The 27,457-nt window shown below is 43.7% G+C and overlaps 1 protein-coding gene and 1 long non-coding RNA gene across 2 annotated transcripts in view; one reads left to right on the forward strand and one right to left on the reverse strand.

Annotated features, from left to right (window-relative positions):
• The window catches only part of SLC28A3 (solute carrier family 28 member 3), a 57,604-nt gene extending 52,113 nt beyond the window's left edge, over nt 1–5,491 (reverse strand). Inside the window, exon 1 of the mRNA XM_067744736.1 lies at nt 5,414–5,491. Within this exon, the coding sequence (XP_067600837.1) occupies nt 5,414–5,491 (78 nt within the window). The remainder of the gene's footprint in view (nt 1–5,413) is intronic.
• LOC137227992 (uncharacterized) overlaps nt 1–27,457 on the forward strand; it is a 231,709-nt gene that overhangs the window by 71,814 nt on the left and 132,438 nt on the right. The window lies entirely within an intron of this gene.

Consider the following 27,457-nt stretch of genomic DNA (forward strand, 5'->3'; position numbering starts at 1 on the left):
AACAAACTCGATAAATGTTGTTGAGGCTATGAAGTAATAGGAACTCACACTCTGTGGATGGGAGTATAAACTGGTAAAACCACTTAGGAAACCAGTCTGGAATTATTATCAAAGTTGAAAGTGTATATGTATTCCCAATGACGTCGTAATTCCACTCCTACGTATAACCCCAAAATACAAGTGTTATTCACCAGGAGACATGTACAAGAATATTCATAGCTGCCTTTGTTATTTTGAAGTTCCCCAAAGCTCCAAACTTAACGAGGCAAAGTCCACTGACAGTAAAATAGATAAATTGTGTAGCATTGACAGAGAATACTGTGTATCAAGGAAATTGGATGAACGCTGGTTACACACAGTACTATGGCTGAATCTTAGAAATATAAAACTGAGCAAAAGAAGCCAGATACAAAATGATTCATCTTACCTAATTCCATATAAATGTTCTAAAAGAAGCAAATAATTTCTTTTGAGGTTTTCTACTTATATAAAGTTCAAAAACAGGTAAAGGCAGTGTTTAAGGATTCATAATTAGAAGTTAAGGCATAAGGCAAAACGGCGAAGTAGTTACCACAAAGTTGGGAACCTCGTTATGCCTGAGGGAGGGGGGCAGTTGAACAGAATGTGCAGGGCAGGGGTGTCTGAGCTGAGGGATGGCAATGTCCTATTTCTTGACCTGGGTCGCACTTTATAATATGTTGTCTATATGGTTTTATGTGTTTTTCTGCATGTCATAATTTACAATGAGAAGAAAAACCCTGCCTACAATTTCCATCTTGCCTCTCCCGAGCCTGTCCCTCTTCTCTCCTCTCCTCTCTGCCAGGGGAATGTCCTTTCTGTCCTCGTTTTCTCCAGTCTCTTAACTCCCACTTATAACACAGACTGTCCCGGCCCTCAGCCCCGGTCACCAGTAATATCCTAATTAGCAAATCAGATGAACGTGTCTCTTCCATACCGTGGAGGGGTCTTTGCTGTTCACCTTGTGGTTCTCTTTCCCCTCTGCTTCCCCAGACCTTCCCTCCTCTGGTTCTGTCCTCTCTCTCCCTCTGGCTTCTCTGTTTCATCCTCTGACTTCTCTGACTTTGCTGCTCCTGAAACACTGGCACTTCCCAGGTTTCCCTCCCAGTGGTCTCGTCCACACCCTGGCCACCTCTGTGCTAACAGCCCCCAAATGTACAATGTCCCCTTCCAGGCTCCAGGTGCAGGTGTGCCTAAAGCTTCCTGCTCCATTTATATCTGTATCTGGATGTTCAGCATCATAATTTCAACCAGCAGCCTCAAAATGAAGTCATTCTTTTCCTTGCTCCAACCCGATTCCTAGATTTCCTATCTACGAAAAGGGAATCACTTCCAAGTGGATATCTCAAGCTAGAAATGTGGACTTTAACCTGTCCTGGCACCAAGAGCTACTGTTACTATGTTCACACTGTGCTAGGCACTTGCTACGGTCTGAACGTTTGTGTCCACACACCATGCCCCCCGCCAAATTCCCGTTTTGAAAATGTCATGCCCCGCATGGTGTATTAGGAGGTGGGGCCTTTGGGAGGTGATTAGGTCATGAGGGAAGGGCCTTCATGAATGGGTTTAGTGCCTTTATATAAAAGACCCCAGAGGACCTCCCTGGTGGTCCCAGGGAAGTGGTTAGGACTCCATGGTTAGTCTCAGTGGTTAGGACTCCATGCTTTCACTGCTGAGGGCACGGGTTTAATTCCTGGTCGGGGAACTAAGATCCAAAGCTGTGCAGTGCGGCCAAACAAACAGACAAAAGCCCAGAGAGCTCCCTTGCATTTTTGGCCATGTGACCCCTGGACGGGGCCCTCACCAGACATAGAATTTGCTGATGCCATGATCTTGGACCTCCCAGCCTCCAGAACTGTGAAAAATATGTTTCTGTCTATAAGCCACCCAGTCCGAGATATTTTGTTACAGAAGCCTGAGTGAACTAAGACAGCATTTTTAAAAACATATATTACATGTATTTTTTGCATATATTACAGAGGAGGACGTGGAAATATTCGCAGGCAGAGCAGCTCTGACTCCTCACCCTGACTTCTGCCCAATTCCACGCAGTGGCCTCTTAGGAGCACAAGTACTTTCCCCCTGCGTCAGTTTCCACCGCCTCTAACCTACTTCTGATCATCACACTAACCTCCTAACTGGTGTCCCAACCACACACAAATCTCTTTCCATTTTTTGTCCATCTTTAACAGGGCTAGTAGAGTCCTTTAATGATTTGATAGTGTAGATTTGTTTTTTGGCTGCTCTGCGTGGCTTGCAGGATCTTAGTTCCCCCACCAGGGATTGAACTTGGGCCCTCAGCAGTGAAAGTGTGGAGTCCTAACCACTGGACCTCCAGGGAATTCCCGAGAGTGTAGATGTTGATTGCTTTCTTCTCAAATGCCTAGGCCACGTGATCTGACGCCAGCCTGCCCCCTTTCCCTACTCCCCAGCCCCAGGTCCGCATCTTCTCTACCCCAAGCACACAGGCTGTTTCAGGCCCCTGGGCCTGGGTACAGACAGTTCTCTTTATTTGTGATGCTCTGCTGACGCCCCTCCCTGTTCAACTGGGAAATCCCTGCCCACCCTTAAGCTCTAACTGATGTTCTCCGAACAACTGTGATGCAAGATTAGCATATTATTCCTTCTTGAACTCGTCTCCCTCTCTAGCAGGGGCCACATCCAGGGGGCAGTTAACAATCTTGCTGAGTAAATACGTGTCTCTGGAAATTCTCGTTGAAGGAGAAGCACTGGACGAATAACCTGGTCAGCGCTTGTTGGTGCTGGTGTGTGGTACTCTGCGGGGTTTGAGAGGCACTGCTCTGCACCCTGAGGCCTGGAGATGCTCTGCTGCGGGAGAAGAGTGTGAGGGATAGAAAACAGGGCGGCTTTCAGCGGCTCTGTGTCTTGCTCACTGAGCATGGGCAGCCAGCTGCTGGCAACAGGCACCCTTCTCCACTGCAGATGCCTTTCTCTTGCTGCCATATTCACTTTGACCCTTTATCCCACTCCAACCCTTCCATTCTTTTGAATCAGAAAAGGCTCCCTGCTTTATGCTTTTTTCTCACTTATGATGGCGATCAGGATATGCCACTCCAAATATGCCACTTTGGCTTAAATATGCCATATTTAAGCAGATAGAGGAAGAGCCGAGAGCTCTTTCTGTGTCTGCCTTTTCTCATTTGCCTTCAGTTCAAAATAATTCTTAGAAGATATCTCTTCTCTTCCTCTATCTGCTTAAAAACAGGGCATAATTTTCCCTCGTGCGAGTGTTGCCCTCTCCCATAACAGACAAAGAACAACCATAGTCACTGGAGACAGAGATGGCGAGGAGATACCTCATGGTCAAACCTTATCTTCCAGTAGTTACCTCCATATATTTCCTCATCACTTTCCCACAATTTATTTGCCCTAAGAGCCCAACCACCCTTTCCTTTGTCTAGTCACTTCTCCACAATTTATCTCCTTTTTTTTGTTGTTTTTTTTTGCGGTACGCGGGCCTCTCACTGTTGTGGCCTCTCCCGTTGCAGAGCACAGGCTCCGGACGCGCAGGCTCAGTGGCCATGGCTCACGGGCCCAGCCGCTGTGCGGCACGTGGGATCTTCCCAGACCGGGGCACGAACCCGTGTCCCCTGTATCGGCAGGTGGACTCTCAACCACTGCGCCACCAGGGAAGCCCTTATCTCCTTTTTAAAATAGTATATAAGCCTCTGAGTCTTACTGCTTCTTTGGGATGTTCCCTTCTTTCCTGTGAAGCCTTCTTTTCTGTCACTTTTATGTGTACAAAAAATTAAAAATATTAATAAATATTTTTATTAATATGCCTTTGCTCCTGTTTATCTGCCATTTGTCAGTTTAATTCACAGACCTCAGGAACTGAACATTAGAGGGTAGAGGGTAAGATTTTTCATCCCCTACACTTATAATCTATGAGATAAGCATGACTGTGACACATGCACAGATAACTAAACCGAAGATCAAGGAAGTTACAATAACTTGTGAGTAGAAGACTCAGGACTTGAGTCACCTTGAGTCAAAGCCCTTTTACCTTCCTTGTTCCTTTCTTTGTTAGTGCCTAAACATTTGTTTTGCCTGTTTATTGAAGCTGAAGCCCAAGGGATTGCTGACACCTGCTCATGTGAGCTTCCCATGTTGAGTGTCAGGTTAGGAAAAGAAGTATACTTGGGGGCTTCCCTGGTGGCGCAGTGGTTGAGAGTCTGCCTACCAATGCAGGGGACACGGGTTCGAGCCCTGGTCTGGGAAGATCCCACATGCCGCGGAGCAACTAGGCCCGTGAGCCACAATTACTGAGCCTGCACGTCTGGAGCCTGTGCTCCGCAGCAAGAGAGGCCGCGATAGTGAGAGGCCCGCGTACCACGATGAAGAGTGGCCCCCGCTTGCCACAGCTGGAGAAAGCCCTCGCACAGAAACGAAGACCCAACACAGCAAAAATAGATAAATAAATAAATTTTTAAAAATATATATTTCATTCTAATTCGAGGCAGGGAAGTAAGCTACTTCAGTGCTTTAAAAAAAAAAAAAAAAAAAAAAAAAAGAAGTATACTTGGGTACAGCCCTGAAAAATCCCCATTCCAGACCCAGTCAGATAAAAGCCTGGTGATTTATGGTGACAGGACTTCTGTGGTACCTAGCCCTGGGCCAAGCAGTGTTAATCACTCAGTGAGTTTTGGATGATGACATGAGATGATTTGGGTACCTGGCCCCTGCAGCAGGACAGGTACCCAGGCCACCATCTGACAGGGGCTCTGAGACCTGGTTTAAGAGAAAGGGACCCTGAGGTGCTAACTACATCCAGGATCTGGATTCTTCCCCATTCTTCCCCTCTCACCAGTTCTTTGGGAAAATGTCTGTAGGTAAATACTATATCTGTGGACTTCCCTGGTGGCGCAGTGGTTAAGAATCCGCCTGCCAATGCAGGGGACACGGGTTCGAGCCCTGGTCCGGGAAGATCCCACATGCCGCGGAGCAACTAAGCCCGTGCGCCACAACTACCGAGCCTGCGCTCTAGAGCCCGTGCCCTGCAACAAGAGAAGCCAACGTAAGGAGAAGCCCACGCACCTCAATGAAGACCCAACACAGCCAAAAATAAATAAATAAATACCTAAAAAAACAAAACAAAACTATATCTGTGCCATATGAGCCCTAAACACAAGTAGGAGAGGACAATCTTGTCTTTAAGTGGCAGGGACCAAAACAGTTTCGGTTAAGAGACTTTTCAGGTTTGTCAACCTGAGAAGAACCCAAGAAGGAAAAATAATAGGCTTAAAGAGTGCCACTAAAAATCTTATTGCGTTCCAAGAAGCCCTCTGCTGTAGTTAAGAAACTTGCCAGAAAGGCAAGGAAAGAGCATTACTTCCATTTCCTTGGTCTGAAACAAGAGGAAAGGTCTGCTCACCTGAAAGCCAGTGTTGCTGCAGCCCTCAGCTGTGAGTGCTGCCGTCCTCTGCAGCTCCAAAGAGTTTTTGCTGCTCATGGATTTGGCTGGGCTCCGAATTCTTTTCAGATGTTTGGGCTGGAGATCCCCTGTACCTGTGAAACAGAACAGTGCCTCTGCTTAGGTCAGGATGCCACCTGCTATTGTAGGAACCTGGACACTGCTTCAGTTTGGAAACTTCGACCAAAGTCTCCTGGTTGGGTTGAGGCAGGAGTGGCAAGGGGCGGGGTGGGCACTTCCAGATCAGGTCCACCCACCTCATTAATCCTTCTTCTTATCCTCATTCCCGCGGGCCCATTTACACTCCAGGAAGAAGACTCCTGTGCTGCTCAAAACAGAAAAGGACATTTTCTCTACAGTGTTGAGGGAAGGAATCTATTTCTTGTGCTGGTGCTGGGCACTGGGAGTGGTTGGTGGCAGGGAACATAAGTACTGGCTGCTACCAAGTGAGCAGAATTCTGTGCTCGGTCCCTGCTTGGGACATTATATATAGTGGTCTTGGTTTCTCTTCGGAACAAGGGAAAACTGAAGTGTCCCTGAACATCATCTCAGTTAACACCTCAGATTAACAAAAACTGACGGTTTGCCCAGGGCCATTTGGCCAATAAAGGGTCAGTGAGAAGTCAAATTCAGGTCTGGTGGATTCCAAAGCCTTTTTACTGCTGTCTGCAATCAAGGTTGCTTTTAAAAAATTCAACTCCTAGAAATGCAAAGATGTGGCAGGTAAATGAAAAGTGCCCAACTTTATCAAAAGATTCTTTGCTTTATGAAATTATTAGCTGTAGGATTTTTTTCAAAATAGCAATTTCCCCTAGTACATTTAAAATGAACTCTCACGTATCCATTAATTATTATAATTGTGTGGCCTGTGTGGAAATGTGAAAAATGTTTATAAGTAAAAAACTAAAATTTATAAACTGAATACTGCATATAGTAGACAAAAGAATGGAAAGAAAACATCAAATATTACTAGTGGTTATTTCTGGGGTGTGGTTTTGTGGGTGGTTGCTATTTTCTCTTTCATCCTTTGCTAGATTTTCTATAAAGAGCATGATTTACTATCATTATCATCATATTGAATATATATATATGTTAACATATATGTATTACATATAATATAATATATAATATATATGTTAAGAGCTCACTGGACCCATACTGCCTGGGTTCAGATCCTGACTCTGCCACTTACTGCAGCAAACTACAACTCAGCTCAAGAGCTAAACCCAGCCTGCTGCCTGTTTTTATGCAGCCCCAGAGCTAAGAATGGTTTCTAGCTTTTAAAATGGTTGAAAAAAATCGAAAGGATGACTATTTCGTGATACAAATAAACCCTATGAAATTCAAATTTCAGTGTCCATAAATGAAATTTTGTGGGAACACAAACATGCCCATTCGTTTATGTATTGTCTATGGCGGCTCAAGACTCAATCTAGTTTAAGGTTAGGGAGGATCCTTATTCTCCAGAGAAAAAGAAAAACCTTCATTCTTGTACTTATGGTTGTAATTGCAGAAACGTAACTCAAATGTCTGACATTCTTGCAGATATTGTTATATGAACCTTTGAAAATGCAACAATCCTATGTTTTCTCTGCCCCTAGGCTACAGACAGTACGTTTGAAAAGATACAAGCATGTTTGAGAGCAGGTCATGGTGCAAGCAAGATCACACTACAGCGTTGATTAAAAGACACAATGACCTGCCCATTTCATTCTCCAGCAATAACAGCTAATAGGAAAAATTGAGACCTAATTAGAGCAAATTGTACATACAACTTGGATGCTAAAATGCAAAAAAAAGATGGTCATTTCCAGAGAAGTCTTAACTTAAAATGCTACCTATCTGAAACCTATGGTTAAGAGCTTTTAGAACTAATGAAAATTCCGACTTTCCTGGCAGCACAAGAATTAACTTGATTCATGGGACTATCACTAGAAATGATGGTACCTTGATAGAAGCGATGGCTCATTTTGCCCAATTTGGAATAGAAATTGTGACCAGAAAATCACCTTTCAACTTTCCAAGACTGCATATTAAATCATTCCCTAGTCATGCAGAATCGTTATTTGTAAGGAATAACTGAGCCAAGGCCTGAGAAACTGTCTCTTGACTCCTCTGTGTCTGAGCTATTTTCATTGCAGGGTCCCTCAAACTCAGTTTTAAACTTTGCAACCATTGCGTAGCAACCAAATCACTAGACTTTTTAATCAAATGATTTCTATGTCCTATTCCATTCCCTAAGAGTTGGCTTTTAGACCAAAGACCCATGGGCTGTATATATACCAACCCATTAATGAAAAACCTCCCTACCCCCTTCAAATTTATTAAAAATGTGAAAGTAAAAAAAATTATAAATACATGATAGTAGGTCTTGCTTCATACATGTAGTTCTATAGTGAGGTCATTCTTTTCCTTTTGGTGACAGTGTTTCCAAAAAGAGTAAAATTAATTTTAAAAAATTGTCCCACGTTGAGAACAATGTATTATATGTTTCATAATTTTTCTCTGCTCCCACTGTCCTCCCTGGAAGGACATTTCACGTACTACAGAATAACATTTTTTTAATACATCTTGAAGTAGTTTAATAAACCAAAAGTGTAATCCTGGGATGGCTGCAAAGCTTAATCTGATTAACCAACTTGAATTTTTCCGATCATCCAAGAAAGAAAAAAAGTAATAATGTGTATTTGAAATAGAAAATACTTTGGGATGTTTTTCCAACAAAATCACCTTTGTAGTTAGATTTTGCTTTTCAACACCCCCACTATACAGTTGGTACTAGGAAAGGCCAGGCACAGCATCTGCTACCTGGGTAATGGCACCTGTGATTTAAGATTACTTGGCATATGTATCACTTTACTTAGAATCCTGGGAAAGATGATCTTGGCACATTGGTGGACCAATGAAACACTTGAGTCTCAGGGGACAAACTGACTTTTCCAAGAACGTAAGTACTAAGTGGCAACGTTGTAATTTGAGCCCATGCTTCTGAAACCTGGTCCTGTCAAGAGCTAAGTTCTGAAAGGAAATAAAGCCCAAGGGAAGCACAACTGAATTAATACCCCAAAGTATTCATTCTGTTAGTGGGGAAAGCAAACCATAACCAAGATAAATGCAAAAAGGTTAATGAAAAGGGAAAACAATGAGGTTGTCAAGACAGCAGAGTTTAATCCATTTGCGTACTTTGAAATCCTCAAAAAATGTGCCAATGCATATTGAAGTGATTTTTTTTTTTTTTTTTTTTTTGCGGTACGCGGGCCTCTCACTGTTGTGGCCTCTCCCGTCCTGGAGCACAGGCTCCGGACGCACAGGCTCAGCGGCCATGGCTCACGGGACCAGCCGCTCCGCAGCATGTGGGATCTTCCAGGACCGGGGCACAAACCCGTGTCCCCTGCATCGGCAGGCGGACTCTCAACCACTGCGCCACCAGTGAAGCCCAACGTGATTCTTAAGAAGGCCCAAGTGTTGACCTGTCATATTTATTCCCCTGGAAGTAAATGCTTAGACCTGCAAGCTATAGGAGGGCAGGGATGGTACTCATCGTAGTCTCTGTGCTTAGCATTGCTTAGAACAGATCAGGCTCAAGGCTGAATAGTTTGTCCATTGACCAAAGGGAGAAACTGGAAATCCCTACCTTCCCAGGTATCCCAGGAATATATGTGAGCTGTACAATGAACTGTGATGGAGGCCAATTCCCACTGGCCGGCCGTCCCCAAGAACCAGGGCTTGGAGGAGGGCGAAGTGAGCCTAGGGTGCACATTTTAAGGGGACACTCACTCTCAGTATCATGCGGGCACAGGGTCAGGACCTGAGAGTGAGAGCCTTCTTAAATTTTGCACCCCAGGCACCTTGCCCAGCTCATCCTACTCTTGTCCCTGCCACGAGCAAGCCATGAGTCTATTTTGGATGAGTATAAGGTAGCAGTTAAGCACGTAGGCTCTGGACTCAGTCTAGCTGTCAACCCAGGCTCTGCCTTTTACTAAAGCTAACTAGCTGGAACCTCAGGCAAGTTACTCACAGGTATCCTCTCTAAACATCTGTTGTTACCTGCAAAACGAGGTTCATAGTTGTGCCCACCTTATAACAGGCCTGCTGGGTGGGTTTGATATGGTATCGCATGATAAGTGCCTGGTGCTGTGTAGGAAGAACGCATACACTCAAGATTCCAGGGCAAACCTGCCAGCAGCTGCCCCAAAAGGCAACCTAGGGGAAACATTCTTCGTCCCTTTTCACAGGTGAGAAAGCAAGACACAGTTTGTGAGGGAATGGTGGGTGGAATGGTCAGCTAAATAAGGCTGCTACTGGAAAAAAATATTGCAATCTCTGGAAAAGAGAAATATGAGAAAGAGAAAACTCAAATATGTTTTCTTCACCATTTTGCTACCATGATGGCAAGAATCATGAATGGATGCTAAAGCTAGTGGCTGGCAGAATTTGATGAGAAGGACATTTACATGTCTCTTAGTGTCTCCCCACCAATTACATATTAATCAAAGAAAAAGAATACGAGAACTTTATAATGGTGAAAACTGGAAGACACCACCTTACCCAAACGGTCAGCAAAAATGGGGAAAAGTGACATTCTGTGCCTCTTGATAAGATGCACTGAGCAGGACACAACATCATTTCTGTGGTATTACTGTCCCAAATGTATAACCTGAGTCTAATCAGAAAGACATTAGGGCCAATTGAGGGACGTTTTATAAAATAACTGGCCTGTATTCCTCAAAATTGTTATGGTCATAAAAGACAAACAAGCCAGAGGACCATTCCAGATTACAGAATACCAAAGATATTTTACAGATAAATGCAACACATCATCCTGGAGTGAGTCCTGGACCAAGGGAAAGGTTTGTTATAATTTATAGGACAATGTAGGGACAATTGACCAAATTTGAATTTTGGTCATAGTAATGTATCAATCTTAAATTTCCTCATCTTGATAATGATACTGTTGTTATGCAAGAGAACGTCCTTACGAAATAGACATTGGAGTATGTAGGAATAAAGGAGTATGATGTCTGTATTTATTCCCAAATGGTTCAGAAACAAAGCAGCATGTAAATGTATATGAGATGAGAGAGAATAAATAAAGCAAATGAGGCATTATGTTAATGGTGAATCTGATTAAATGATGAGAGTTTTTGTTATTCTTGAAAGTTTTCTATAAGTTTGAAATTATATCAAAGTAAAAAAGATACAAAAAGACGTTTTGTGAATTATTGTATATGCAAATTATAAACTTAACCTCCTTGTCAGTTATGTGTGTGGGCAGGGAAATTGTTAATTTATATATATGTGTATATATATATATATATATATATATATACACACATATATATATATTTTCTCTTTTTATTTTGCACTGTAAAAAAGAACAACCAATAACATACTGCTTTTCTTCACCTCCGTATGGATTTTAAGAAATTTCCTTTTCTCCAGGAGAAATGGCTTATAGATAGAAAAAATAGTATCGAATTGTGAAATCTGTGAACCTCAGAAGTCAATATCTTGAAGACTACTCCCAGGGGCAGGGAAGAAAACAAGTGTCACAGAGATGAGACAGGCACATATAAGGAGAGCAAGCTGGGGAAATGACCGTTTTCAATGCCACTGACCCAGAATACAAAGTAGGTACAATTTTCCTCCTGACATCTCCTGCCACCAAGGTTGAGGACTAGAAGGATTGCAACAGGGCTGCCCTGCTCAGAAGCTGGCCTATAGCTGAAGTGAGCACTGGTTTCTCACTCGGTCTAATGAGGGCACTCTTGGTTTCAACCTTCTCTTGTGAAATGGGTTTTATGTCCATGCAACACTCAGGATATTCCAGTTAGAAGGTCTCATATCCCCCTTTGAGGAAGTAGAGCTGTGGGGCTGCGGCCAGCAGACAGAGCCAGGTGTCATCCTAACACTCAGCACCCACTCCCCCAACCCCAGCCTGCCCACTCACTGCCCCAGAAACCCTAATTTATTTCTTTATTTCTTTATTTGGCTGTGCCACGTGGCTTGCGGGATCTTAGTTCCTTGACCAGGATTGAACCTGCACCCTCGGCAGTGAAAGCATGGAGTCCTAACCACTGGACTGCCAGGCAATTCCCCAGAAACCCTAATGTATATTTTTTACATCTCTGAAACTATATATTATCCCACATATTTCCCCCCATGTTGTTAAATACAGATTCCATACACATTTTATTATTTATGTTCAGAGTTGGGATGGATTTATTAATAGCAACAGCAAAGATTCTGCTACCTAAAAAGGTTAAGGTTTTTGGTATAGGGGTTTCCTCTTATATAACATATCCCTAAAACTGTAAGATTTGTCATTACTAGGTCAAGCTATGTGACTCAGAATTATAGAGATGCCAAGTAATTGTTAGTGACATTGAATTTAAAAAACTTAAGGACGTACCCCCAAAGTTGTAAGTTGTCCTTAAAAGTTGCTCTAAGTCTAAAAGTAAATGTTTAAACCACATCTTGAGCTCTCATTTTCAGCCTCACCCATCACTATCTAGTTATTTCACATATTGGCAGAAGCTTGAGATAGTGTCAAGGTTCTTACATCAGTTGGTAGAATATCTGGAAGTTGCAATATTATTTGTGAATGCTGGGAAATATTGATATTGAATTCTACTCAGTCTACTGCGCTGGAAACAATCTGAGCAGGAAAAGACTATGTCCTACTTATGCAATGTAACAATCACAATCACAAACACACAAAACTATGTAAAAGTAAGCAAGGGAACCTTGGTTTCTGAGTTTTTCTGTTCCATGTGGTTTGTTACTTATCATTTGCTTTGTTAGCGTTTATTAGCATTATTTCACACTCATCAAAATAATCATTCTGGGTAACTTCCATTCATTCGCTCAATACAAATTTTAGTTACTAAAAGCAAAAAAAGAAATCCTATTCCCAGCGTCCTCTTGTGAGGATTGCACGTACTGAGATATTGTTTGTCATTGTCCTGTTACAGGAGGACCCAGGCAGACCTCCTGGGCTTCCCCTCATTTTGTTCTACTCTCTTTCTTGCTCATAAATCTTCCAGGACCTCGGGACTCTGTTCTGGCCTCAGAGCATTTTCACTTGAACTTGGTGTAGCCCCTGGGCTGGTTCATTCTCATTGTTCAGCTCTCAGCTGCTCAGGGTTGCTGCCCCAGACCACACAATCTTCTTGCCAGACCTCCTCTAGTTGAGACTGTCTTGTGTGCCACAGAATCCCCTGTGCCAGCACAGGGCCTGGCCTGGAGGCAGCACAGAGACAGCACAGCTATACAGGGGCTCTAAAGGCCTGGTTCTCAGCTTCTAAATACCGTCCCCCTAAAAGGAACCAGACAGGTGCACCTATGACTTCTTCCAAAAAGGAAATTTTTAAACCGGAGGTTGTATCTAAAAGAATACTCTGAAAAGGGCTTCAAAAGTAGTCAAAGTCAAGATGATTTTAACATCAAAAAGAACAATGTTTATAGCGGAAATACATTAAGTCTATGAAAATTCATACGTCCATAACCATTCTTAAAATAGAAAACTCTAGAAAACCCCCCTCATATTTATCACCACTTAAGCAGGTTTAATCCCTTACTGTGAAAGTTAAGGAGAAAAGTAAGCATTTACATCATCCAGCAAGAACTGCATTTCAAGGTAACCAAATAGCTCCAGCTGATGAGAAGCTATGCTTTTTTTTGGGGGGGGGGTTTGGCTGCATTGGGTCTTCGTTGCTGCGTGCGGGCTTCTCCAGTTGTGGTGAGCAGGGGCTACTCTTTGCTGAGGTGTGCAGGCTTCTCATTGCGGGGGCTTCCCTTGTTGCAGAGCACGGGCTCTAGGCACGCGGGCTTCAGTAGTTGTGGCTCTCAGGCTCCAGAGCACAGGCCCAGCAGCTGTGGTGCACAGGCCTAGTTGCTCCGCGGCATGTGGGATCCCCCTGGACCCAGGGCTCGAACCCGTGTCCCCTGCACTGGCAGGAGGATTCTCAACCACTGCGCCACCAGGGAAGCCCGAAGCTATGCTTTATATAATGCCAAGAGCAAATATAAAAGGAATGACGGGATTTGAAAAGCATGATTTGGAGACCTCTTGAGCAAAGATGATCAGCTTGTCTTAAATAACTGAGTGGACAGTTGGTGGGGTGCTGGATATCGTATGGAATCAAGGTCACGGCACACAGGTGACATACTGGCATGGGGGACAGTGAAATAGCAGAAGAAAGAGATCAGGCCAGTTTCAATGCATATGGGCAATTTGTTTTCAGTGGGTCCACCAGATATTATGAGCGTCTGATGTGGGACAACGTGAAGTACACATCACTTCTGTTTTTGCATGTGGAAGTCTTTGTGTCTTTTCTCTCAAGAGCTCTGAAGTTAGACTGCCTGTTCTAACCCGTTATTTCCCCTCTTCAAGGTTGGGTTCTTGAGCAGGGTATGCAATCTCTCAGAGCCTCATTTTCCTAGAGCTCTTAGGGTTTTGTGAGGACCAAATAAGAATATCTGTGAAATTGTTGGACCAGGGCCTGGCACTTTCAAGACTCAATAAATTAGCTATTGTTGTTGTTATTGTTGTTGTAGTAGTAAATACTACAGCTGTAATTGCTGTGTATAACCTCCCCTCTCCTGTCCTCATCCCAGTCCAGCCCATGAGATTCTAGACTTCCAGCAGGCTAAGTATGAGAACCCATCAAGGTGTCAGGAACCAGGTTCCAGACTCTCCCATTGTTAAGCCACCTGCAGGACCTGAGTGAGTCAGTCACTCAAGGGCTCTGACCTCTAGTTTCCTCACCATGAGCCTGGAAGAGAGGTGGGCATGGTGGAGGGGACCTTAAATGTGTGCCATTGGGGAAGAAAGATGATACAAAACAGGGTATTAAGGTGTCATTCAGCATGACTGTGTTCTAAAACCTGGGACACAATGCATGTAAGATAAAATGTGATGTTTCCCCCAGTCGGCGGGCAGGACACTGGCCTATTTTTCTTAACATCTTCCAAAGTAAAACTGAGGGCTGCCCTGATTCTACTCCTTCCAAAAACTTGTTCACTAAATCCTTTAAATTTGTTATGATCATAATTCTTAGTCCAGAATAAAAATTCCATAGCCCTGTCCCCTAATAAAACAGTACAATGTACTTATTGACTACACTGATTGCCTGCTTGCCTGTTAGACCATAAGCTCCATGACAGCAGAGACCTTTGTTTTGTTCATGGATGCATTCCCAGCACCTACAACAGTGCCTCACACATCGTCAATGTTTGGCAAATAGTAATTTAATCGTTCAAGAATCCTTATAAAGTTATCAGCTTGGTATAGTGATTGTTTTTGTAAAATATGGGGCTCAGGTCCTGTAAAATGGCTATATTCATTTGTCTCCAGCCAAGACTGTTTTGAGTCAGGGAAAGTAAGGCTGAGTAAGAGCTTCGTAAGTACGTGCAGTGTGTGCAACTCTCTGTTGCAGTCTGGGTTTTCCCCATAACTCTCCCTGTGCTGTGTAGTCACAGGAAGTGAGCAGGAATTCAGATTCCAAGCCCTGCCTCTCTTTGTTCCTCCTAAATGAGGGCAGCTGACCACAAAGGAGCCTGTCAGCGCTGAGGTCTTGGTCTTCCGGAGTGGGGTGAGGCGGACATCAGAGAGTGGAGACTTAGCACAGCCTTGGCAGACAGCACAGACAGGGCAAGGGGTGCCCCAGGCAGAATTGCCTGGTAAAAGGCTTTGTCCCCCCAGTGAACCACGATGGAGCGCCCTCCCTGTCCAGACCCATAAAAGCAGATGAGCCTCAGAAGTTAAGCACCGTGCCCCGGGTCACACAGCTGGATCCTGCTGGAGTCAGACAACCCAGTCTAGGCTGTCTGCCTTGAAGACTTGAGTTTTCCCCACTGTTCCCCTTCTGCTTTTGGCATCTTCAGCTCCCAAACGAATATTTACTGAGAGCCTATCATGAACCAGGCACTATTCTAGGCACTTGGGAGTCATCAGTGAACAAAACAAAGATCCATGTCTTGCTCTATGGGACTTGGAAGGCAAGAGAAAGACCTGGAGACCAAGCCAAGAATTTCGCCTTGAGCTCTTGCCTTGGGGGCAGAGACAGAAGGCCAGCTCTTTAAATTCCTGTAAAGGCACGCTTTGCTTCTCTCCTGTCCTATCTGAATGTTCTGCACACAGCCCAGCCTCAGCATTAAAACTTCTCCAGGTGGAGCCTTATCCGTCCTTGTAGTTCTGTGTAGTCTTTATCTCAATCCCTGGTTCAAGAATGGTAATTCAAGCAAAAGTAAACAAGTGCAGGATGTTTTTGGTGGGAGGTTTTGCAGCCTAGAATTCCTTAAACAGGAGACGGGTAGCAATCAGGTAATAATAGAGGGAACTGGTTTGCCAGAAAGTGCCTGTGACATCACTACCGATCAGATTAGAAGAATAGGAATTAAATTTGTGACAGTGATTGCCTCTTCAGAGCAAGACAAGGAAGGCTGGTTCAGTGGCCAATGGGGGCCTTGGTGAAAGAATTGTTTAGCTGTGTGCACTATTTGGATTCTTTAACAAAGAGGTGTCGTAGAGCAAATTGGATTGAAAGTTAGTTATCAATTCTGGCTGGTGGGAACATGGTTGTTTATTATTCTACTCTTGTGCTTCCTGTGTGGTGACTATATTGATTAGAACAAGGTGGTAGTGGTTAAGAGCAGATTACCTGGGCTCATTTCCAGCTCTGTCACTTATTACCTGTGCGATCCTGGACAACAACTCAGCCACCCTCTCTTTATTCATATGTTCATAAGATTGAGTGAGTTGGTATGGAAAGCATTTCGACTAATGGTTGACACATAGCACTATCGAAGCATTAGCTGTTACTGTTACTATAACTAAGAATGTAGTTATAAATAACTGTAAATTAATCAACGAAAAAGATGGATAGGATTTTCTAAATGCAGAGAAACTTTGCAATCTTGATCCAGGAAGTTCTGCTAAGGCCCGAAGACTTCCGCGAAGTGGGCCTGATGTGTGGAGCGCATCAGGGGACCCAGATCATGAGCGAGAAGTGAAGAGAAGCTCTGAAATATGGATGCTCAGGGCATTTGCTTGAGTCCACTCAGTGACATCCAGCAAAAAAGGGCCCTTCCATGTTGCCCCAAGAAGAATTAGTAATTTATCTACAGGAAGCATTAATTCCAAGAAGCAAGGCACAAGGCTGTTTTCACACCCTTCTACACAATAAGGTTTTTTCTTTTTTTAAAAAAATTGTTTCCTGCTGCTCTTTTCATCCATTTTCCAGTTATAGCCTCCATGTGCAGCAGATTAGCCTCACTGCAGATGTGGGTTATTTAAATGCATGTATATTTTTAAAGTTGAGCAATGATGTTTTTTCTCCTTTAGTTTATACACCAAACACATTTCTGCTATCTTTGCTGAGAGAAAATTATATCTTATTTATATATTGCCTGTAAGTGAAATGACTTTTCCCAAGTTTATTAATTTCTGACTTTGCATGTAGAATAGAAAAATGACTCAAAATTTAGTCTTTAAAGGAAAAAAATTGTGAACCCATGTATGGCTGTTAACACGACTGATGCCATCTTGGGCCCATACAGTTCTTCCTGTCCTTCTGCTGACCCTACCCAGGGCTGTACTGTGCAGTAAATCACTTCTCTGTCGTCAGTGGCTTGGTAGATAATAGATATTGTTTACTAATTATCAGGACCAGGTGGTTTCTATGCGCTATTAGTCCCCAAACAATGATGAAGACCTTCTCGGACGTATTCCCAGCGCCCAGGAGACTAGTTACCCAATCAGTCATCTTGACTCAGGAACGCACATCCTGTTTCCAAGCACGTACCCCCATACCTGGGGTTAACTATAAAATTGTCCCAGCGGCCCCTTGGTGGTGTGGAGTGCATCTGTGAATGCTTCCGGATCATTGTCTGCCCGATCCCACCCTGGGAATAAGTTAAACTGTAATAAACTGATCTGTTGATTAAATGGTCTCAAGATACCTTCCCAGTTGGGTGGGTACTTTTCATTCCCTCCATCCTCCAACAATCCACATAGACCAACTCAACCAATTCTCTTTGTAACTCACGTCTCTTCGTACATTCTATTTTTCTTCTCCACTCACTGCCTTCTCAGATCTCCTCACTCTTTCTTCAAAGTGTTCTATTCTTAAACCTGACTTTCATTTCTCAAGAGACTCGAACTAGTAAATATTGGTTATTTGTCACAGGTGAAAGCATTTCAGGTATGCAGGGCACTCAATGCCAATCTGTGGATAATGACCTCACTAAATCCACTTCCTCTGCAGGTCACTTCTCCTCATCGTGTGCCTGATCACACTACAGGATCTTCATGCATTGAGGTCACTAGCGACTCCTTCTTGCTGCAAATCCCTAAACCCTGGGCAGTCCTTATTCTTTTTTTTTTTTTTTTTTTTTTTTGGCTGTACGCGGACCTCTCACTGTTGTGGCCTCTCCCGTTGCGGAGCACAGGCTCCGGAAGCTCAGGCTCAGCGGCCATGGCTCACGGGCCCAGCCGCTCTGAGGCACGTGGGATCTTCCCGGACCGGGGCACGAACCCGCGTCCCCTGCATCGGCAGGTGGACTCTCAACCACTGCGCCACCAGGGAAGCCCGCAGTCCTTATTCTGATGCTGAATCTCTGCCCTCCTTGGTTGCAGTTACCCTAGACTTCCGCTGCCCTTTCCTGGTACCCCTCTTCCCTCGGTCAGTTCCTCTTAGTGGCCTTTGTCACTCCTTTTCCTCCACCCATCCGTGGGGTGTTTGTTAGTGTCCCTAGGGCTTCCTCCTACTCTAACACAGGGATGTGATTTACAGAGTTTCTCAGATAAGGTCTATGAATGGAATCTCCCAAAGGCATCCAAGCATTTTGCATGCATGTTGTGATATGATTTATAATAAGACACACGTATTTGGTCTTCCTTCCCCTTTCCTGGCACAGAGCTCCTGAAACTCTTGTAAATTCCTAAGCACTAAGAGAGTCTTTTGTTCTATTGAGGCAACTCTGGGTGGGCTCCTTGATGGCTTCTGGATGGAGGCCGGTCACAAGAAAGACCAAGCCATGGAGAATCTTGGGGTTTTCAAATTAATCCAACCTGATGAAAATGCTGTTGGAACCTGTGCTGGTCAGAAGCACAGGTGACAACCTGGACTCGTGATTGGCATCTGAAATGGGAGTGGGGGAGGTCTTGTGGGACTGAGCCCTTAACCCGTGGGATTTGATGCTATCTCCAGGTAGATAGTGTCAGAATTGAGTTAAATTGTAGGACACACAGCTGGTATCTGACATCTGGTGTCAGAACTCTTATGAGTGTGGTACTAGTGTGAGAATCAAGGAGAAACACAGAAGGATTTTTCTTATGCACATGTACTTTTCTGGAGAAAGCGTCTTGAGCTTTCATCGTCATTCTTAAAGATCCGTGACCCCATAAGAACCAGTGGAGAGAGAGTAGGAGGATATGAGGAAAAGACGCCAATGAAGTCCAAGTTTGCGGAAGGCAGATGCTTCATACCCACATTTGGAAACATCGCCACTTGGCTATCTCACAGGTACTTCCAACTCAGTGTGACCAACCTTGAAATCAACCCCCAAACAGGTTCCCATTCCTGTTTTCTTTCATCTGTATGTGGCATTGCCATTCACCCTGCTTCCCATGTCGGAAACTTGGGGGAGAGTTTAGGTTGTTAATTTATTCTAACGTCTTACACTCAATCACCTTCAATACCTGCCCAGACACTCACCTCCTCTCACTTAAACCATAGCCATAGTTTTCTTGCCAACTTCTTACCTATAGTTTTTATTCTAGTTTATCTTCACATGACTGCCCAAGAAGTATTTCACATGTGGACATTTCATCATGTCACTCCCCTGCTCACTATTCTTCAGTGGTTTCCCCATTGCTCACAGGAAAAAAAAAAACCTAAGCCAGGTAGGTAAAGTCTTGGTCCTCGCCCACCAGATGGCATTATCTTTCATCCCCCAACAACAATATGATCAGCCATGCTGAACTCCTTGAGGTCACGCTAAAGATCCCTTGAGATCAGGCTACACTTTCCCACAGTGCTTTGCACATGTGATTTCTCTGTATAGAACATCACCCCCAGAGCCTCACTTCCCCCTTTATTGTCCACTTGCAATCCACCAAGCAAACCTCACCCCACCTTTTAAGCCTCTCCCCTCAAGGGCCTCCTCCTTGGTGATGACTTCTTGGCTGCTCCAGGTGACATGGACCAGGCTCCTGGGATCCACCTACCTCCCAGGTACACCTACCTAGGTACACACCTCCAACTTTCACACCCCTCTTATACTGCATTTTCATTTTATACTGCATTGAGTGTCTGCATCCTTAAATGATTTGCACAAGGCAGCATACTCTCTCCATGCATACAGAACCAAAGCAAAATCAATGGAAGGAGCAAAAGAAAGTTTTGACACAGAGATCTGGGCAACCAAATCATTCTAAGCTAAAAGGGAGTGAAGGGGCTATATAGAGAATTTTAAAACTCACATGTGGAGTTCACTCCACTTAATTTCATTTGTATCATTGATTCCTCTGGTATATGTTGAGATTTATTTGTGGCTGTGAGGATTAAACAAGATTAGCAAAGTGGTATTTTACCCAGAGCTAAATGCACTTTGTAGTGATTATCTACTTTGCTTATTTCCTCTGCCAGTCTCTGCAATCCTTAGACGCATAGGCTGTGTCTTTTCAAATGTTTCTCCTCAGATCCTAGCAGTAGGCAGAGACCTCTGTAAGTTCTCCATCAGTGGGAGGTGGTACTGTCTCTTGCTGTTAAGAATTCAGTGAGTTTTTTGAATGAATGTGCAAAATAATGAACCAGAAAGAAGACATTTTCTAATAATTCTTATAGAGGTCATTCATCACGCCTTTGAGTAAGCAGGGTGCCTACCAGGCGCTAGACGCAAGCGAGTGAAGCAGTTAGGGGCTCTAGGTGAGCCTGACTCACAGGTCTGCTGGAGGCTGTGGGTGTGGTCCAGAGCGGGTGTGATTCAGAGTGGGCGTGTCCCGATGGGCGTGGTCTGGCCGGGTGGGTGGGGCTTGGGTGTTAAGTGAGGCCACCCCATAGGCTTTTGGGGCTCAAAGCGGGGGTGGGGGCGCGGAGGACTTGCTGACTCAACCCGTTTGGACTTCAGATCATAGGAACTGGTTCAGAAGAGACATGCAGTTTCCTGCGTTGCAGGAGGCAAGGGGAAGAAACCCTGCGGGGTAGAAACAGGCTTCAAGCCCTCACGGGCTGTGTGACCCGCGGGGCTCATCCTCTGTCTCGGGTGGCTTAGGGGGCTTTATGCGTACACAGGCAATAAACGGTACTTGTTTCTGTGTTGACAATTTCAAACACATCATTGATAAGTATTCAGGTCAGATCCCTCTACCAGAAACCCTCCTGGCCAAATCCCTAGGTCTCATTCTCCTTAACTTCTCTGGGCCCTGGCTCTGCTAATGACACCGCTCTTTCCTTGACCCTCTCTCTAGCCTGATTGTCTTCATTCCAAGTGCTCCTGTCCCACTCCCACCCCCGGGGGGGAGGTGGCTGCTTCTCTAGATGTCACCTTTCTCTCTAGGTTCCCAGCCCACTCCCCACCTCTCCCCACCTCCCCTGTCACCTTTTGAGCCACTTTCCAGATCAGTATCCCTAGCCCTGTGCTCTCATCCTAACCCTGTTCTAATCTCCATTTGTCACCTTTTGGTTTCAAGATTCCTTCCCTGTTACAAAGCATGATGGACCACATGCCCTCTAATACTTCTTCCAGCTCTAGACTTTGGTTTGGGGCAGGCAGATGGAACAGATAAACATTTAAAAAGGCACATTTCATATGATCCAACATTCCACTTGTAAGAATCTATCTTACAGAAATACACAAATCCTCAGGGACATATGGTCAAAGATATTCATGGTGGCTTAATAAAAGAAAAACATTAGAACAGCTTATAGGGGAAACGGTGAATTATGGTACGTTCATAACGTGAGAGAATAAATAGAAGTTAGAATAAGCCACGTCTGTAAGAACTGACATAAAAGATTCTGCAGAGTATGTAAAAAAAAAAAAAAAGTGAGTTGCAGAACAATATTTGTACTATTATCCCATTTGGGGGTGTGTTTGGGAGGAAGCATGTATATGAATGCACATTTTAAACCATGTATTCAAGGTTTAAACCAGGGTACCTGAATTAAAATGTCTTTGTGACTAAGCTGAAAGCTACAACATATAATAGAGCCTAGGAATAAATAAAAAGGCCCCATTTTAATGTATTAAATTGCAAAAAACTTAAAGACTAATCTCATGCTAAATCTCTAGTAGGGGAGGAGATAAAGTTCCTAGATTGGGAAGAAATCTAGAACTGCAAGGTCTTTGAGGCTAGAGTGGCAGAAAACAAAGCAAAAGTCTTGGAGGTGTCCCCTTTAGGCCTCTGCCTTCTATTCTAAGAGCTATGGAAGCCACTGGGAGATTTTCAGTAAAGGAGAAGGTATGGGTAGTGGCAATTCCAAAAAAATATAGAGCCTTAAAGATGATTTCTCTGTCATTTACTGGGATAGACAATCGTAGAGTTTAATGGTTTGGGGGGGCTGGGATAGGCAGGAGAGTCTTGGAAATATATGAGATTCTTCATGGGGCATCTAAGCATGTGGATGCGGAGAAGTGGTGAAGGAAGTTTGAGTGAGTTCAGATCGTGGCCCTCAGAAGTCAAGCTGGAGATAGAAATGTGAGTTGACTACATATAGACTTGCAGAGTGAACAGGATGAAAATGGTCCAAGGTTACTCCCAAGAGCTCTGACATATCATTATGAGGATTAAATGGAAGACACACTTAAAACCCCCAACACAGTGCCTGGAACAGAGTAGACACTCAGTAAATGTTAGTTTCCTTCTCCTCAAGAAACATTTGTTAAATGAGCTGATTGTCAACAACTAATCCCAAACAAGACCGACGTTTAAGAATAAACCTGCAGGGAATTCCCTGGCAGTCCAGTGGTTAGGATCTGCTTCCACTGCAGGGTACTCGGGTTCGATCTCTGATTGAGGAAATAAGATCCCGCATGCCGCGAGGCACGGGCCAAAAAAAAAAGAATAAACCTGCAAATAGGGTCACAGGGCTAATTCAGATTACTGGCCATTGCACACTTTTTGAGTTACACAAATAAAAGCATTTCAGGAAAGGAAATTCTGTTCTCTGTACCCACCATGGGAACCACAAAGGATCTCCGGTGCCTCTTCCCTGGTGTGTCGGATGGAGGGCCAGACGCCAGGTTCACTCCCCAGCTCGCCAAGGAGAATGCCTTGTGAGTCCTGCTGGCTGGGTGTGGATAAACCCATTTTAAAGGACCTGTTTCTGTCTTCCACTCTGCCCCACCCTGATCTGTCCCACCCTAGGTCCTAGGGTAGGCCTCAAAAGGATAGACAATAGAAGCATCTAAATTTTCAGCTCCAGGAAAAAAAAAATTAATCTCTCTTGTAATTACTAAGGGAAATTTCTGGTTTGGAAATTTGCTGAAGAGGCTCACGCTAGCCGTTCCAATCCTATTATGCCCCTTTCTTCAATTACAAGAGTCCATCTGAAAAAAAAAAAAGACTCCATTTGCCTTTTTCTGGGGGGAGATTTGGATTATTACTGCTTTTTGTATTACTAAAGCTTATTGACTAGAGAATTTCAGATGCTGTTCTGAAGGTGAGTGAAAGTAGAGTACACTAACTTGGTGTTAGAATTTGGTCTTTAGGGGAATTCCCTGGCGGTCTAGTGGTTAGGACTCAGTGCTTTCATTGCGGGGGTGGGGTGGGGTGGGGTGGGGGGGCCGGGTTTTATCCCTGGTCGGGAACTGAGATCCCACAAGGCCAAAAAAGAAAGAAAACTGGGGCTTTAACAAGTGGGAGGAGACCTGAGGAGACTGGGAGAGGAGCAAGTGTGAAGCCACAGAGCTGTTTCTATATTGTTCATATTGAAAGGCCTACTTGACACCCACGTGAAACTGAATTTATGAGGCTGGAGCTAGAGCAAAGTCAAAGGTGAAGGTAGAAATTTAGGACTTATCTTCATTTAAATCAGGTGTGATTAACTTTTTTTTTTTAATAAATTTATTTATTTATTTATTTTTGGCTACATTGGGTCTGCATTGCTGTGCATAGGTTTTCTCCAGTTGCGACGAGCAGGGGCCACTCCTCGCCTCAGTGCACGGGCTTCTCATCGCGGTGGCTTGTCCTTGCTGCCGAACACTGGCACGTGGGCCGTGTGGCTCACGGGCTCAGCTGCTCCGTGGCACGTGGGATCCTCCCAGACCAGGGCCCGAACCCCCGTCCCCCGCATTGGCAGGCAGACTCCCAACCACTGCACCACCAGAGAAGTCTCGGGTGTGATTAACTTTTCATGCCGTGCATCCCTTTGACAGTCTGGTAAAACCACTAGCATAATATAATATGCTCCTGTATTAATACAGTAAATAACCGATCTAGAAGGTAAATCTGTTAAATTAATTATCTGAGATCTGAGAAATTAACAACCATAATCTCAAAGTAATGAAAAAGGAATTGATATCTTTAGATATGTGGAAAAATTGTAATGTAATGTGAAAATGTTTCTGATTTCTGTTGGTGACAAAGTCACAGGTACTGCAGTACTATTGTACTCAGACCCCTTTATTCATGAATGAAATACTCAATTTCAGTTAGTGATTAGTGAAAATAGGATATTTTCCCCCAGCCAAGTTCATGGATCCTTTGAATGGTATTTAAAGCCACAGAACACAGTGAAATCAACTAGTATAAAGACAAAGAAGAAAAGGTTCCTAGGACAAATTGCTGAGATATTCTGAACTTAAGAGGTTGAGCAAAGCCTCCATTACTCAAGAGACTGAGAAGATGCAGGCAGTGAGGTAGGAGAGGAGCCTGGAGAGGGCGGACTCAAGAAACCAAGAGAAGGAAAAGTCTTTGGGGGAGGACCCATGGATCTGCACTGCTTATCATCTCTCCAGGGACTTGCTATGTACAACATATAGATTCCTCTCTACTGTACTGGACCATTCCCGCTGTTCATTTGTTCATTCATTCATTCATTTGTTTTTTTCAACGCCAACAAGATACTAAGCAAGGTTTCTAAGTATGGGAATACAGAAATAATGACCACTTACTCTATGACAGGCATTCAGTATTATGAATTTAATTCTCACAACAACTTTTTTAAAGTTATTACTCAGTAGACGACTTCAAGGCAGCAGAGGTTAAATAACTTATCAAAAGGAAGAGATGACACTAAGGTGGTTTCCATGCCTTGACTATTGCGCATAATGCTGAAATGAACATGGATGGAAGGTGTGTACAGCCCCTTTCACAGCTCAACTTCCCCCCAAAATTTGTCTATTGTCACTCTGCTTCCTCCATCTCCCCTCATTCTCCTTCTTCATCCCATGCCAAACACATTCTGATACCCTCACTTATCTGAAGCTGCTCTTATCAGCATGCCCACGACCTGAACGTTGCCAACAGCTACTTCTCTGTATCTCTTTTTCACCTCCCAACCTCCATTCCACTTTCTGAAGCACTTTCTTCTGGCTTCCATGACTCATCAGTCTCCTGGATTCCCTCCTACCTTACTAGTCTTTCTCAGTCCCCTATGCCGTGTATGAATAATAATTCTCAAACTGTGGGCTACATTAGAATTGTGTGTTAAGAAGAAAAAAAAAAGATGACTAGGCCCCGCCCCAGACATTCTGAGTCAGAATTGGTGGTCAGGGTACCCATGCCCCACCGTGTTTTAAATAAATGGCACAAGTGGGAATTCCCTGGTGGTCCAGTAGTTAGGACTCCACGTTTTCACTGCTGAGGTCATGGGTCAGGGAACTAAGATCCCGCAAGCTGCGTGGCTTGGGCAAAAATAAATAAATAAATAAGTAAATGGCACAAGTGATTGGCACACATCAAAGTTTGAAAACTACCACCATCCAGGATTTTTAAAAATTACTTTTTCATGGTTTAATTATAATAGAATCAACACAGTACTCCTTTCATACTTTGTATGTCACCATAATCCCATTTATAAAATGTCATAATTGGATGTTATGTCTCATTTTAGATTTCTGTGATTTCAGTTGAGTTATCATGGATGCAGGAAAGTACACATTCCATAAATCCAATCATAAAGCCAAATTCCCTTATTTCCATCCTATGCCTGAAAATAGAAGCAGCCACTACCCTGGGTCTGGGGTCAGAAGACCCAGTTCAAGTCCATTTTACAGATGTGCTTTTCCAGTTCTGGACAAGTCGTGTAACCTTTTTAGACCTCATTTTGTCTCATCTGCATTATGAGGATTGCCATAATCCCTGTCTAGACATGATTCATTGTTCTATTGGCCTGCTTCCCTCTCTGCCTGAGAACCATTTGTTGTTTCAAAGTTCCAGGACAACAGCTGGAAATGTACCCATTCATCAGTTTCTATCTCTGGAGGAGTCAGAATCTTTATCGAAGACACTGTTTTGATACCTATGTTTGTCTGGCACAATTATTTGAATATATTATTGAAAGATTATTTTGCTAAAAGATGAGAGGCTAGATCATAGTTTCATTGCTTTGGAGCACAGACTTTTTGTAAGACTAGATAAAACAAGATTTAGGTCCATCTCTAAGTAAAAGGTCTGACAAATCTCAGAAAAGTCTATGTTCATCTTTTGTTCCATTTTGTGTGTGTGTGTGTGTAAGAAATAATCTGCAGGATTCTGATTATGGTGTGGGGAGTGACTGGACGAACAAGTGCTAAAATACTAAGCCCATTTCTGGACTTCCCTGATGGTTCAGTGACTAAGACTGCGCTCCCAGTGCCGGGGGCCCAGGTTCGATCCCTGGTTGGGGAACTAGATCCCACATCCCACATTCCACAACTAAGAGTTCTCATACTGCAACTAAAGATCCTGCACGCGGCAACGAAGATCCCACATGCTGCAACTAAGACCCGGAGCAGCCGAATAAACTAAAAAAAAAGAAAGACAACCATTAAAAAAAAGAAAATAAAATAGTAAGCCCATTTCTAAAAAAGGTGAAAGAAAACTGCTCTGAACAGATCCATTTGAAGTTTTTTTGTTTTTTCTCCCTTCCTTTCAATCTATAAAATGAGCAGTTGTTAGCAAGCTGCCATAAGCACAGTTCATACAACCTGTTTTGGCATCTTGATGAAGTCCCAGCTCTCTCCTTTTAGGTGATCTGACCACTATCTTCCATGAAGGGCGTGCTCAAGGCGGGTATGATAATAATCCAGAGCTGTGCTGTCCAGTGTGGTAGCCTTTAGTCACATGTGCTATTTAGATTCAAACTTAAATTAATGATGGGACTTCCCTGGTTGTCCGGTGGTTAAGACTCCGCGCTACCAGTGCCGGGGGCCTGGGTTCGGTCCCTGGTTAGGGAACTAGATCCCACATGCCACAGCTAAGACCCAGCACAGACAAATAAATAAATAAATAATAGATAAACATTTTAAAAAACACTTAAATTAATGAAAGTGAAATAGAATTAAAAACTCACTTCCTCGGGCAAGTTAATCACGTTTTAAGGGTCAGTAAGGCACAGGTGGCTAGAGGCTACTGTGTAGGAAAAGCATGTAGTCAAGCACCAAAAGATTACTGCTTATTACATAAAAACAGACATCTCAAGTTAGTCATTTTAGTGCTTTTCTATGTATGGGAAGATGCAAGAAACTGGGATCATTTGAAACTTTCCCTTAGATATGCATCTTAACTATCTAGGTACTAGTATATTTAAAGCACAGAATTCTTCCTGTTTTTTTTTTTTCCATTCTGAATTCCCCTCAGAGCGTACTCTCCTGGGCGACTGCAGTGCCTAATGGCTTGATCCTTGTAGAACTGGAATGGCAAGTAACATTTTTTTTCAATACTAACTTCATTCTGCTTGGTTTTCTCTTGTCCTCTACTGCTTTTGCAGACTGATCTCAGAAAGCAGTGCACACCGTTTAGATACCATGGAATTCCCCTAACTGGCCTCAGTACTGTCCCCAAATTGTAGCCTT

This window comes from Pseudorca crassidens, chromosome 7 (assembly GCF_039906515.1).
Source record: "Pseudorca crassidens isolate mPseCra1 chromosome 7, mPseCra1.hap1, whole genome shotgun sequence".
Classification (NCBI taxonomy): Eukaryota; Metazoa; Chordata; class Mammalia; order Artiodactyla; family Delphinidae; genus Pseudorca; species Pseudorca crassidens.